General features: G+C 36.4%; 1 protein-coding gene across 1 annotated transcript in view; it reads left to right on the forward strand.

Moving 5' to 3' along the window:
• Window positions 1–13561, forward strand: part of ARHGAP15 (Rho GTPase activating protein 15) — a 610094-nt gene that overhangs the window by 534220 nt on the left and 62313 nt on the right. The window contains exon 13 of the mRNA XM_035726444.1: window positions 8791–8896. Coding sequence (XP_035582337.1) covers window positions 8791–8896 — 106 coding nt within the window. The remainder of the gene's footprint in view (window positions 1–8790; window positions 8897–13561) is intronic.

Genomic DNA, 13561 nt, shown 5'->3' on the forward strand with positions numbered 1-13561 from the left:
AAATAATAATTCATAGTGATGTCCCTTCCAGATAAAAGACCTTTGCTATGTAGGACCCATGTGGTAAAATGATCATGATAAATGTCAGACCAGTGCAGGTAACGGCTTTACAAACCATTAAGATTAGCTGGCTCTTTTTTCCGATGATAACAGTAACCATGCTGTGACTCTATGTGGTAATAATATCTCAGTCCTGATAAATGCCAGAGCCAAGCAGAGGTGTTTATCATTCCCAGTTCAGAAATGCTGACTAAAGTTACCACATGTTGCCTGTTTTCTTCTTCTACAATAGTCTCACAATTAAAAAAAAAAAAAAGCTGAATCATAAAATTATTTTATTCCCCATTTCTTAAAGGATTTTCATGCTTGTGCTATTAACTCTCCCCTGTTCTCAGTGTCACTGTGTGGTCATGTCAAATGGACTGGCTGGAAAAAACAGTTCACCATACTAACCACTATCTCCTCTTCAGAGGTCTTCTGCTCAAAATGAATAGTTATGGATATGCTTTTAAATATATATATATATTTTGTTTTAACCTAAAAGACAGGGGAAAGTATTTCTTAGTTCATATGTTACTTAACTGTGTGACAGATCCTAGTTGTTTTTAAGTGAGATTTTTAAAATCCCCTGTAAATTTAATTTATCTACCAATGGAAGGAGGTAGACACATATTAAAAACTTCAAATCTAGAAAAGTATTTGTAGGATTTCTACCCTCATGAAAATATACAAAGATAATGCTTCATATAAATAGCTACTTGAATACTTGAAAAGGATTACTGGTTTATGATTAGGAAGATGTCAAATGACTCAAAAAGGTAATTCCTGTTTTTTTTTTTAAAGCTTGTAAAGGCAGATATGCTTGAATAAGTATAGTTTAAAGAAAATTCTCACAGGAGAACTGATTTCAAAGAAATAAACTAGTGAGCTTTATTTTCTCAGCACAGACTAACACCTGAGGATGAATTAGTATCCTTTGTAAGTTACAGAAATATACTTGGCCACCATGACACCTCCAAAATTACTTTGGAAACAAGAAATTCTAGGAAGGACGATACAATCATGCTTTTCCCGTAAAGATTACTACTAGGGTGTCAGCCATTGCTTTAGTCTTCAATTCAGACAAAGAGGGGCAATGCTAAAATTGAGGAAGAGGGGTTTAAGAGACATTATTGGGTTGGTGAATTTTAGGAAATACTTCATCCCAAAACTGGTTGCACCAAAGCAATCATGCCCTTTTTAAAAAGTTACTATTCAAGGCGCCTGGGTGGTTCAGTCGTTAAGTGTCTGCCTTGGGCTCAGGTCATGATCCCAGGGTCCTAGGATCGAGGGAGGACTGCATTGGGCTGTCTGCCCAGCAGGAAGCCTGCTTCTCCCTCTCCCACTCCCCCTGCTTGTGTTCCCTCTCTCGCTGTCTCTCTCTCTGTCAAATAAATAAATACAATCTTAAAAAAAAGTTACTATTAAAACTTGAATACTTTTCCCAAAATATTCCTCCCTCAATGTGAGGTCAGTGCCTTTGAAGTCCCTAGACTAACATGGATACAGTCACATGAAAAAGAAAAGGGGGTTTTTATTTTATTACTTTCCTGAAAGTATTGGGGGAATGTTAAGAATATATAAAGAAGTTAAGAATAATAATTCTAAGGCCTTCAGAAAATGATTAAATAAAATTTTACAGTTGTTGATTTAGTATTAAGTACATTTCTCAGTTATTGTGAATCTTTTTGGTTTAATGAGCTAACACGTCAGAAGCATTTTGAGTTTAACAATCAACTTAGAGGATCCCTTCAGTCGGAAGAAGCATATAAACTTCACTGATACCTGTATTATGATATGACTTAAATTTAAATATCTCTAATGACATATTTTGTGTTGTATCTGCCCCCTTGGATTGTCAAATGACAGAAGACAAGGATCAACGTTGTATCTGCCACAAGTTGCAAATAGCTCTTAGGTAATATTTTGTCTTCAACCATGTATACATGTATGTGTTCAAAACTCTAAAAAATTATTTAAGAACGAGTTTTATTCTTTTAATTTTATAATTAATTTCTTTAATTTTCTAATTGTTCATTGCCAGAGAGTAGGAGTAGAGGTGGAAAGAAATCGAGGTTGCACTTAACAAGATTAGGCTTGTTCCCAACAGCATGCTCTGAATGGCCTGCCTCCTCTTGTGCAAGGATCAGAAATGGCCTCCGGAAATGACGCTAGCCATTATGCTGAAGATTGCTGCCCCGGCTAGGGAATCCATGGACTTATGGCAATCAGTTGGCCATAGTATTTTCATTACTGACATTTATTAGCTATGGAGAGTTATTTCATCTTTACAATTCTTCGTAAAAGCCTTCTTTATTCAAAAATCAGACAAAATATTAACATCTCCTAGAAGGAGAAACTGAGAATACAAGTGTGCCAGTGAGGTGATTCATTCTAATTTTCAGGGGATTCACACTAGAGAAAGAAAGCGGGCTTACCTAAGTCAAGTAGATTCAGTTCCTACCCTATCTTTCCTGCCCTGCAAGTTACATACCTCTGTTCTCATTTTGAACTGTTCTGACGTAGACTATCAACACCTAAAGTCAAATTTACCAGGAATCTGCAGGCATTGAGAATAATGCCTTTCTTTTAATTAAATATAAAATAAGGCTTTTCTGATTTAGAGGGGAATGAGGAATGGGGTGGGGTGGAATCTTGAAAAATTGTGAATTGCCAACCACAGGTTAACCTAAAGGCCATGGTTATTCCCAGTTTATGATACAGGGACCCTTCTATTTATGATACACTATACCTACTTATGAATTATGATCAAACATTCTTTGATAATGGACTGTATTCTATGTATTTACAAAGCTATCACAGATTGTGGGCTGTTCCTGTTTATAGGAAAGGGTACTGAAGATTAAAATTTATGGCTTCATATGATTTTGGAAACAGCCTTGAACTATGAGTAATCATGTGCCAGGGTTGATAGGATGATTCAAAAGAAAAATTTTAATGGCAAGAGGACTTGCATTTAATGAACACTCACTATCTGTGCATTGATGTGCTCTGAAACGTTTATTCTACAAACAGTCTTATGAGGTATGAGCTTTTGGGGTTTTTAAGGCATGGGAAGCATCAAGAGTTCAAGCAACATATCATGTGTTGCCCAAATCATATAGCAGAATAAGAATTCTCACCAAGTTCTTTCAGACTCCTTCATGATATATGACTTCTCTTATTTTATAACATGAGTTTGAAGTATATGTCTATTTGCATTTATTTATGAATCCTGAATTTGCCCCCAGTTGTTTCTCCCTAAAGTAAATGTAAGTTATTTAAAGAAATGTATCAGGTAATTGTCATGACTTGGATGATTCCTCAACATCGAACTCAAGTTTTATAATTAAAGGCATATCCTCAAAACTCATACTCAGTTGTAGGGTACAATAACAAATAAAGTGTTATCTGAAGATACTCATTCCTCCTATAAGCCAGGGCAGTCTCTACCTAAATTCTGAAATGGTCATGATACAAAAAAGTGTAAATCGAATAGAAACTCAATTGTTTTCTTCCAAATATGGCCCTAAAGTATAAGTGACTACCATTTTTTCATACAGGATGCATTATACATCCCAGAATAACGTTCAGAAGCAGAACAGCTGTGATATTGCTGACCTTTTTAAAACAAAGGGGTGCAGTTGTCCTTTAAGAATTACAGATAAATAGAATGAATAGTACTACCAATATATTGGCTGTTGCAAGAATTTGGTCTTTTCTTCCTCTGGGTGAACCTACATAACAAAGAAGAATTAATTTTGGAATATGACTTAACATGTGGCTATAAATAAGAATAATAAATGCATGGGTGATAAAGCCAGAAAAGTGTCCGGGGGTCACCAGGTCCAGAGTGCACTGCACTGCACAGAACTCTTTCCATCGTTATATAACTTTATCTTATCTCTTTGCAGAAAAGGCATTTGGTTGTAAATGTCCTTGTTTTAGTAGCAACATTTCATGCAGACGAATGTAAATGTAACTATTGTAAACTGTATTTTTAAAAAATGTGTCCTCAAAACCATGAATCAAGGCAAAACTATAAAGCCATATCCTTATCATAACATTAAAGGCTATTTCACATCATATAAGAGCTGTTGCTTCTCTAAGTAGCCTGGAGTTGTTTTTGAAGAAGCTCATTTACACGGAGTTTGGTGTAGTTTGAGAATATGGGGCCAAGTAGGTGTGGGATAGGCATTAGGATGATCATTTACTATTTAAATAATATACATGTCCATTATATGTATTTTTACATAGACGTTCTTTGCCACCCAATAGTGGCAAAAACGAAGCACTATGGAAAGATTCTGTATGCAGTTAGAGCTGAAGTTATGTTCACAGCTTAGAGACTGGTAAGGAGGTTGGGATATGGGTAGAGAACTAAAACAAAGGTATTGAAAAGCATAGGGTAAATACAAAAATAGGTCATAAGGGAATGAGGTTAGGAGCAGAAGTGAGAGAAAGGGAGAAGAATTGTGGAGTTTCTTATTACTGGAAAGATTTTGTGTAAGTCTCACAATTTACCCAAGAGATTCTCTAATTCTCCGTGTAGAAAAAGTTCTCCCCCTCCCTTCGGTCATAATGTAAGAAAGTCAGAGATATCTCAGTGTCTTCTCAAAACTCTCAATACTTCACAATAATGAGAAACCATATGCTGACTGAGAAATATTAATAGAAAATGCTGTCTTTCAGATGCTCACTGAATCAATTGAAGACAGTTGACACATCTTTAGTAAAGCAGTATATGAATCTTAGCTCATTAACCAGTCCTGTATTATGTATGCGGATTCCAATTCCTTATATGACACATCAATAAACCAGATCTGAAAAGGTGTCATTTCAATTTTAATGTATCCAATTGTATTTTTAGATGTTCCTCCGCTTAGAAGTGTTTGTGTTATTTCCTGATTTTACAGGCTATGGAAGAAGGGGTGTGGTATTGATTTGAAAGGGTAACCACTGCTCTCCTATAACCTTTTCAAGATTATTCAGAACAAGATTTTTTTTTCTGATTATGTTGTAAGGAAAGTAAATTTCTCTTCCTTAATAATCTTTCAGCTTTCTCTGAACCATTGTTCAATTGCCCCTTTAGTACTGAAATATAACTTAGCCACAAACTTGTGTGTACCACTATTCAACTGTGCGATTTCTCAAGTATGTGTGAAACTAGATAAAGAGAGGAAAAAATATTCTTATAAAAGAGCCTTCATGTAGAATATTCCTTATAAGCAGATATGGGAACCACCACATACTTTTATAAGGATTCTTAAATGTAACTGAACTGCTTACCAATCACAACATCAGTCTCTGGTGATCACAAAGTATCTAGTGTATTGTGGAATATCAGGCTACCATAACAATTGGATTGTCACCCACGGGCACCAGCTCAGTTCCAGTTTTGGCAATGACATTTGGAAGGGTCACTGCAACCAGACAGAATGCTCATTGCTGAAAATAAAAGGTGAACCAGACCCAGCATGGGCCTCAAAAAAGGTGAGGGTGAGAGAGGGGTGAATATTTATAGAGTACTTACTTTTTACTGGTCATTGTGCTAGGTACATTACATACTATCTTGTTTAATCCATAAAACTGGCCTTTGAGATATTATTCAAAGAAAATGAGAATCTTGTCCAAGACCACACAGCTAATAAAAAGCTGTTACAGAATTCAAACCAAGGTCTGTGTATTCCAATCAATGTTCATGTCTTTCATTTGTTCGCTAATTCTTTCTTCATACACTTAACCCACTATATGACAGGATAAAAGCTGTCTAGCTTTATAGGAAAACTCCCAGCTAAATGGGAGAACTTGACAGGCATTCAAGCCATAGAAATACCATGCAGAATGTTGTATAAATAGAATGTCCTAAGTGCAATGCAACACGGAAGAGAGCAAAGGGACTCTGTCTAGGGAAGTTCATAGTTCTTTTACCTAATGGTTAAACAGACTTATTAAAGTTTTAATTCCTGCTCAAGCACCATGGAAGTGACCTTGTGAATTCAAATATTTCCAGTTAAGCAACCTCCAACGTTTCTTAAGCCGGAGTCATATGTTCCCTAAAACTGAGGTTTGCTGGATGTAGCCATTTAGACCACTCTCCACTTACCATTTCTCAAACTTAATTTATGGCTGCTACCTCTGTAATCCCGTGTCAACTGATCCCTTTTTTGGAAGCTCTGACATTGATCTGTCCATTACAATGGCGAGAGATTTCAGTGAAATTAGAAAGGTTTCCTCTCCTTTCCCAACATCATCTTGATTGCTTGAACCAAGGGGTTTACCAGCTCCTCAGGTAAATTATAGCACTAGCATCAGGCCAAACTAGGCAGAATGTATCCACCTTGTAAATACATAAATGTGCGTATATGTATTTGTATATGGATTTGCATTAGATATATATGTATATATACCTATATACTTAATATATAATAATTGGTGTGTTGTATTAGCTTCAGATGACTAGATACAAAGTATCCGAGTATCCCTGAGAGCTTTGCACTGGACATCCTATACCAATTTCACTCTCATCTTTATTGAGTTGTTTTACTTACTTTTCTGAGTTTGTTATATCCCATAGTATCCAACCGGTCCTATGAAGCATCACATTGTCTTACCATCATTAAGCTATAAAGGGGCTTTCTTCCCTTTTGACAGAAAGATTTTATCTGCTGTTTGCTATGATATTGCAACTGGCTTTCCTTTTTCTTTCTCTTTCTTTTTTTTTTAATTTCTCTCTCTCTCTTTCTCCACCCCCTTTGTCTCTTTCATTTACAGTTGTCCAATCCATATTATGTTGGAACTCTTCTAAGAATAACTGCAATTTTGAAAGCTCTAACTGTGGGAGGCATTATTTATAGGCCTTTGTGGTTTAGGGAGGAAGAAGAAAAGTTTCCAAGGCAGAGTTCTACTAGGAAGATTGCCCCCCACTCCTTAGCCAAATACCATCTTTTGCAGGATATTTTCCTATAATTCCTTGTTAAAAGTTTCTTTTGCAACAGTGTATTTAAAACCTGCCGGTTTCTGAACTAACTTTTTCTTGCCCCATTATGTAAAGTTTATATACCTAATAACAGGTGATAATGAATTGGGCTTTTGGGAGCACATTGCATTAGGAATTAGGCTTTAGTATCAGAGACTCATCTTCAAAGGCTTCGGTACACTCTGGCTGATTTTCTTATGGTAAAGAAACTCAGAGACAGAGAGCACAGGACTGGTCAGACTGCCCCACAGATTCAGAGAAGCTCTTTTCAGCTGTGTGTTCACTCCACATCCAGATGGATGGCACACCATTCCATCTACATTCTAGGGAACAGAAAGGTGAAAAGGCTAAAAAGCTAAATTAGCTCCCTGCACATGGCCTCACCAGAAGTTCCATCTATCACTTTGACCAAAGGCTCATTGGCCAGACGTGGTCACATGGTCGCTCCGCCCACCAGGGAGGCTGGGAAATGACCTCTTTTAGCCAAGTACATTGCCATCCCCTCAACAATGTATTGTCTTGCTAAGGAAGAAGAGAGTGAATATTGGGTGGGTGTGTACCTTACATATTACCCGCATACATTGTCTTTTCCAACAGTGACCTCTTAAAGATCACCACGAGCTCTGTGCTAGAGGTCAGAGATAGAATATAGAAAGGAAAGGTACCTAAGTCAATGTGTATAAAGTGTTTAAGTTCAATAAATAATTACAGTTCTAAGTCCTGGTTAAAATTATGGTGGGAAGAATTCTCTAGGTGCTAAGTAGATCAATTCTTATTATGCCATCCATGCCCATAAAGGAAAAAAGAAACGAAATGAGGGAAAGCAATCTATGTGGTATGTAGTTTTAAACAACTTATTTTTTTTTAATGTGTATGACTAGGTATTACTCTTCCAATTTTTACTTTTTGCACTTTTTTTATTTTATAGCAAAAACAAAATGTGTTAGGGAGAAAAGATAGCATGAAGTAATAAAAAAGATTATTTCCCCTTCCACAAAATCAAGTGAACAATAGAATATTGGTCATTGAATCACACTGTGTGTCTTCATCTGTCCGTTGCTTTTGCTACTAAAACAAATTATCATAAACTCAGTGGCTTCAGACAACATGAATATTTTATCTTACATTCCTGGAGGTCAGAAGTCTGAAATCATCTTCACTGGCAGAAATTGAGGTGTTGGTAGCCCTGTGCTCCTTCTGGGTCTCTCTTTCCTTGCCTCTTCCAGTTATTAGAAGCTGTCTTCACTTCTTAACCCATGGCCCTTCATCACATAGCCATTTATCCTCCTGTTTCCATTGCCACAGTCATCTTTTCTCTCTGACTCTGATACTCCTGCTTTTCTCTTAACCACCTTTGTGATTATACTGGCCCCACTCAGATAATCCAGAATAATCACCCCATCTCAGACTTCCTAATTGAATCACATCAGCAAAGTCCCTATTCACAGGTTTCAGAGATTAGGGTATGGACATCTTTGGAAAGTCATTTTGAACCTTACCACATCTTAGAAAAGAGTAAAGCATTTATAAAACTGATTCAGTACCTGATCTTAACGAGATGATGTCAAAGCCACACTGTTGCAGGTTTCATATTACTATAATTCACATCAGAGTCCAAATAAAGAAACTTCATGGTAATGATGTTGAATATACTTATTCTCTTTGGCTGCTGATTAGGACTTTAAGTTACTAAGTCTTTGTCCAAAATTCTCCTAAGAATATTCCCTCATGCAATTATGAAATCTCCTTCTTTTCTAACTTTTTTTTTCCAGAAAAGCAAGACTACAACACAAGAATTGAAACTATAAAGTCTCTTGTGCAAAAACTCCCTCCACCAAATCGTGACACCATGAAAATCCTGTTTGGACATCTAACTAAGTAAGTTGTAAGGGTTTCTCGTTGTGTCATCATATTCTCATTTCTTACATAAGCAAGTATTTAATTTCAAATCTCTAAGACAAGATTTTCCAAATGCATCTATCTCAAATTTTCCCCTTAGCCAGTCTAAGTGTTCCTACAGAAGCTGGAGAACATACTAGAGGTAGGAAGGAGAGCCTACAAAAAGAACTTCTAAAATAAGTTATTTTTTCTGGTCTTTTCAACAAGTAGGTATTTGCTGATTCATTGTCATAACCTTACCCAGAGCCCTAGGATAGACCACCTTTATTTCATTATCTAGTATAAGGGAGGAGCATGAAATAATTCAGATGTGAGTGCAAAACATAGCTTCATCATGTACAAAGTGCTAGGACCACAAATAAGTTACTTACACTGTCTGAAATTCACTTTGCTCGTTTGTAAAACGTTGATTCAGATTGATAAGGTGCTATCCATGTAAAAAGCTGAGAAGAGAATGAAGGCAGAAAAAAACAAGTGTAAACGCCCAGAGGTCCACAAAACTTGATGTATTTGAAAAACAGAAAGCAGGCCAGGATGGCTAAACTTAACGAACTAGGGGTGGTGGGGTTTGGAGTTAAGGTCATAGCCGTTAGGCTGACTGCTGTCAGATCACATAGGTTCTTGTGGGCCTCACCTAGAGCTTTGGATTGTATTCTAAGTACAATTACAAACCATAAAGAGTGCTAAATTGAAGGAGTATAGAAGATCACTCTGGCTGCCATGTGAAGAATGGATTGCAAAATAGAAGCAGGGAGACCTACCTGTAAGGTGGAAACCATAGTGGTCCAGATGAGAGGTAATGATAGCTTATGTGGAGTCCTTAAAGAGATAGATTGGTGATGGGTCAGGTTGGATCTGCTGCTGGTCAAAATGCAGTTGGAAAAGGAAAGGAGAAATCAAGTCTGCCCCTTAGGGTTTGGGCTTAGGCAAGTGAAAAAATGGAAGTACGACACAGATGGGTTGAATAGGAAGAGCAGACTGGAAAGTTCCATTTTGGATGTGTTAGGTTTGAAATGACTGTTACTCATTTGCTCTCTGTTAACGCCTTCTTCAGATAAGTCAGAGTGCAATACAAGTGATGAGGTTTTAGCTTTCACCATATACCTATAATAATGTTGAATCCTGATAGAGTGTCACATAGATTGGACAGTTTTGCTTTTGTGAGATTGAATCTCCTTAATCACCCATTCCTTGGGTTGAGTCATTCCTATAGATTATTGAACTAATCCATTACATGATTTTTCACTGTGAATTTAATACATGTAATTGCACACACACAAAATTTAAGCATCAATGGTGCATGTAGATTAAAAAGTGAAATTTGCCTACTGATTACTCTTAGCCTTCTGAACAGAAGTAACAAACATTTTTGTGTATATGTGTATACACATATAAACATATGTGTATATGACTGTTATTATGTTAAAGTTTATCATACTGAACACATTGTTCTGCAATATTTTGCAGCTCATGGACAGTCTTCCATTTCATTAAGACAGACTTATGTGATTCTCACTAATAATGACAAAGTCTTCCATAATATGGGTAGTCCATAATTGGCTTAATCAGTCACTGCATTAGGGAACATGCTTTAATCTAATCCATCATATTAGTTTCTTTCTTATTTTACCCAAGAGGAGAACCTGTGCCAAAGTTCAGACAATCCTTTATTGCTAGAATATCCCTTCTTATCACCTCCACATACTGGCTATAAGGGGAAACCCAGTGTGGCTTAGTGAAAGGATCTTGGTTGGCCTTTAAGGAAATAGAGAGCTTTAGAGTCAAATCCTTATTCTATACTTTACTCTTCTTATGATCTCAAGAACATAAAATTGGATTAAATAATATCAACCATACCTTGTGGTCATGAGAATTAAATGAGATAATGCATATAAAATGCCTGGCACAAGGTAAGCATTCCTCAAATGTAAATTCTTTTCCCTTAGGATCCAGACATATCATGAAAGGGGTTTCAAGTTACAAGTAAATACTGGAGTGCTTATGCCAGTAACTTTAACTGGACAAAGTCATAAAACAAATGGAAAAGTATACTCTTTAATGCTATGCAATACCTAGTCTTAGAGATCTTGAGAAATATCCATTACTCGGTCTCAATTATTCCTTTTTTTCCCCCAACTGAATGAACAGCTATAAAATGAAGAAACTTAGAGTCAGCTAAATCCTCCTTTGAAAAAAATAAAACACACAGATGAAAATCCATCCGCTTAAAAACCTTGGAAGGATGAGAATCTTCCACCTTTATGCCACACCATCCCATTATTATATCACCTTCACAGCATTCACATTATAAGATTTTTTATTATAAATGGAGAGAAAAAGTGTTATTTACTAGTCACCAACCTTTCTTGACTGGTGTGACCATATTCCGCCCTGCACTGATTTATAAACTGGGTTTAATTATGCATAAGTGTGTGCACATGATTATATCTTGTTAATCATTTTTTTGCTAAGTTTTTAATAAACAGCCAATCGTGGCATGTCATGAAAGCCTGAGAAGACTAAATAAGAAGAAGATTGTTTAATAGGAATTTAAAAATATTCATGTTTGAAAGAATCATTAGAATGTTTTCCTTAGTCCTGATGCATTTGGTAGTTCTTCAGAAAATCTACCATCAACACTTGTGTGTAGTGTTTATTTCAAGTTGTTGCAAATATATATATTTTGAAGTTTGTTTAGTGAGGGTCAGGGAATGTAATGAAGTGCCAAAAATTCCACTTGACCTATGTACTCTGTAGCCAACAGAAGAGAACTCCATTTTTTTGCGCTGCACTGAATTAAACGTTCCCTTGAAAGCAGAGCTTTCTACCAACTACCAACTGAGAAAGCTTAATACAGTACAATTGGACTACCGGGTGGATGCCAGTCCTGTCTGCAAAAGCCAGAAGTTTTAAAGGGTTGTGATTACATTAAGCATAAGATTACACAATGGCTGAACCAGCTGAATAGTCTCAGAGTCCAGCGTCCTCATTCTCGATCAAACTCAAGGTCAAGTTCTATGCTTCTGCTGTGCTAAGATGAGACCAGAAATTCAGAATAAGCTATCATCTCAAAATGCCATCAACCAGAAACCTTTATTAATAGCCACTTTCACAAATTGACATTACAGTGATAAGTACTGTAAGGTCCTGTAGTACCTTCTGAATCATCACATAAATGGCAAGTTCTAGCTCTATAAAATATGTGTCAAGTGCATCTTCCTGCTTCTTTGGAAAGGCAGGGAGGCAAAGTGAAGATGAAGTTAATGGGGAAGGAGGACCTAGAAAGATAAGGTTTAGTTGCTGATGGGCCGTAGTTGTAGATTAAAAGCCAGGCAAAGAAGTTACATACGCAATAGAGAACCACTGAAACTTTATTTATGGGACACTTGTATGATGTGCCCAGTGTTTATGAAAGTAGTCCAACAACAGAGTGTAGTGTGAACAAGATAGAAGGGGAAAAGAACCCAGGAGGCCACATGGGAGTTGTGGTTGGATTAGACTGTTGAACATCAAATGGAAAGACATGGCCTAAATCTTGAGAATTTTCAGAGGAAAATTCCACACAATTTTTATTTCTCTCATTTCTTTATCCCCATATCCCATCAGCCATGGAGTTAAGTCTCAGGTTTCAGTGCTAGGTGATTGTGAAAATAGTCCCTCTGACGACAACAACAACAACAACAATAATAATAATAATAAGGCAAAAGGAGATACTGTGTAGAAGGGTGCACCCTTTTTCTCTATTTTGCAAATATAGAGGAAGAGGAAGATGAGGTTAATGAAAACTAATTAAATAGGATGAATCCCATTTTGTCAGATGTATATTGAATCAAGCCCTTTATATGCTGCCAGGTAGGATGTACCAACCAGCATGATGGGAAAGCCATATATGTAATATATCTCAAGAATAAAAACCTTTCAAATCTTCCTGTCTTTTGAGCCAGTCATCTTAAGTAATGAGGGAGGCAGTTTACACAGACAAAATCACTTATACAGTTGTATTTGCACTGGTAAAAACTTGGAAACAACCTAAGTGTCCAGTGATAGGGGAAGGTTATATAGAACATGATACATCATATCAGCTTAGTGAAATGTAGTTCATAGATAATTGTTTTTTTTTCTTAATTTGGAGATAAGTTAAAGTCAGGGATACAATATCTTATGTACTCAAAAAGAGTATAACTGTAAGTATGTGGGAAATTTGTGCATCTAGAAAAGACTAAAACTTTTTGTTGAGATGTTCATATTTCTTCCTTATAGTCATTATGAGTTTTTTTTCCCCCATGTGTTGCTTTTTCTCTCCTAATAATGGTATAGAAGGCAATCTTGAAGTTAAGAGAGCAGGTAAAGAGAGCAGGCTTTGGAGTTAGGCAGACCTGAATGTGAGTCTTGGCTCTGCCACTTATGGAAGGTGTAACTTTGAACAAATCACCTCTAAGCTTTCATTTTCTCATCTGCAAAATGGAAATCATAATAGAAGCTATTTCTCTGGTGAGGAGTAAATGAATAGTGTTTTTAAAGAGTCTCACACAGTACCTATCACTTATTATGTTCTAGATAAACATTATACATCAGCATGTATCATTTTTATAGGGAGAGAAAAAGAAGACAATTTTTTAATAAAATAAATGTAGGAAGAATTGT

The sequence above is a fragment of the Zalophus californianus genome, chromosome 3, assembly GCF_009762305.2.
Source record: "Zalophus californianus isolate mZalCal1 chromosome 3, mZalCal1.pri.v2, whole genome shotgun sequence".
Taxonomy (NCBI): Eukaryota; Metazoa; Chordata; class Mammalia; order Carnivora; family Otariidae; genus Zalophus; species Zalophus californianus.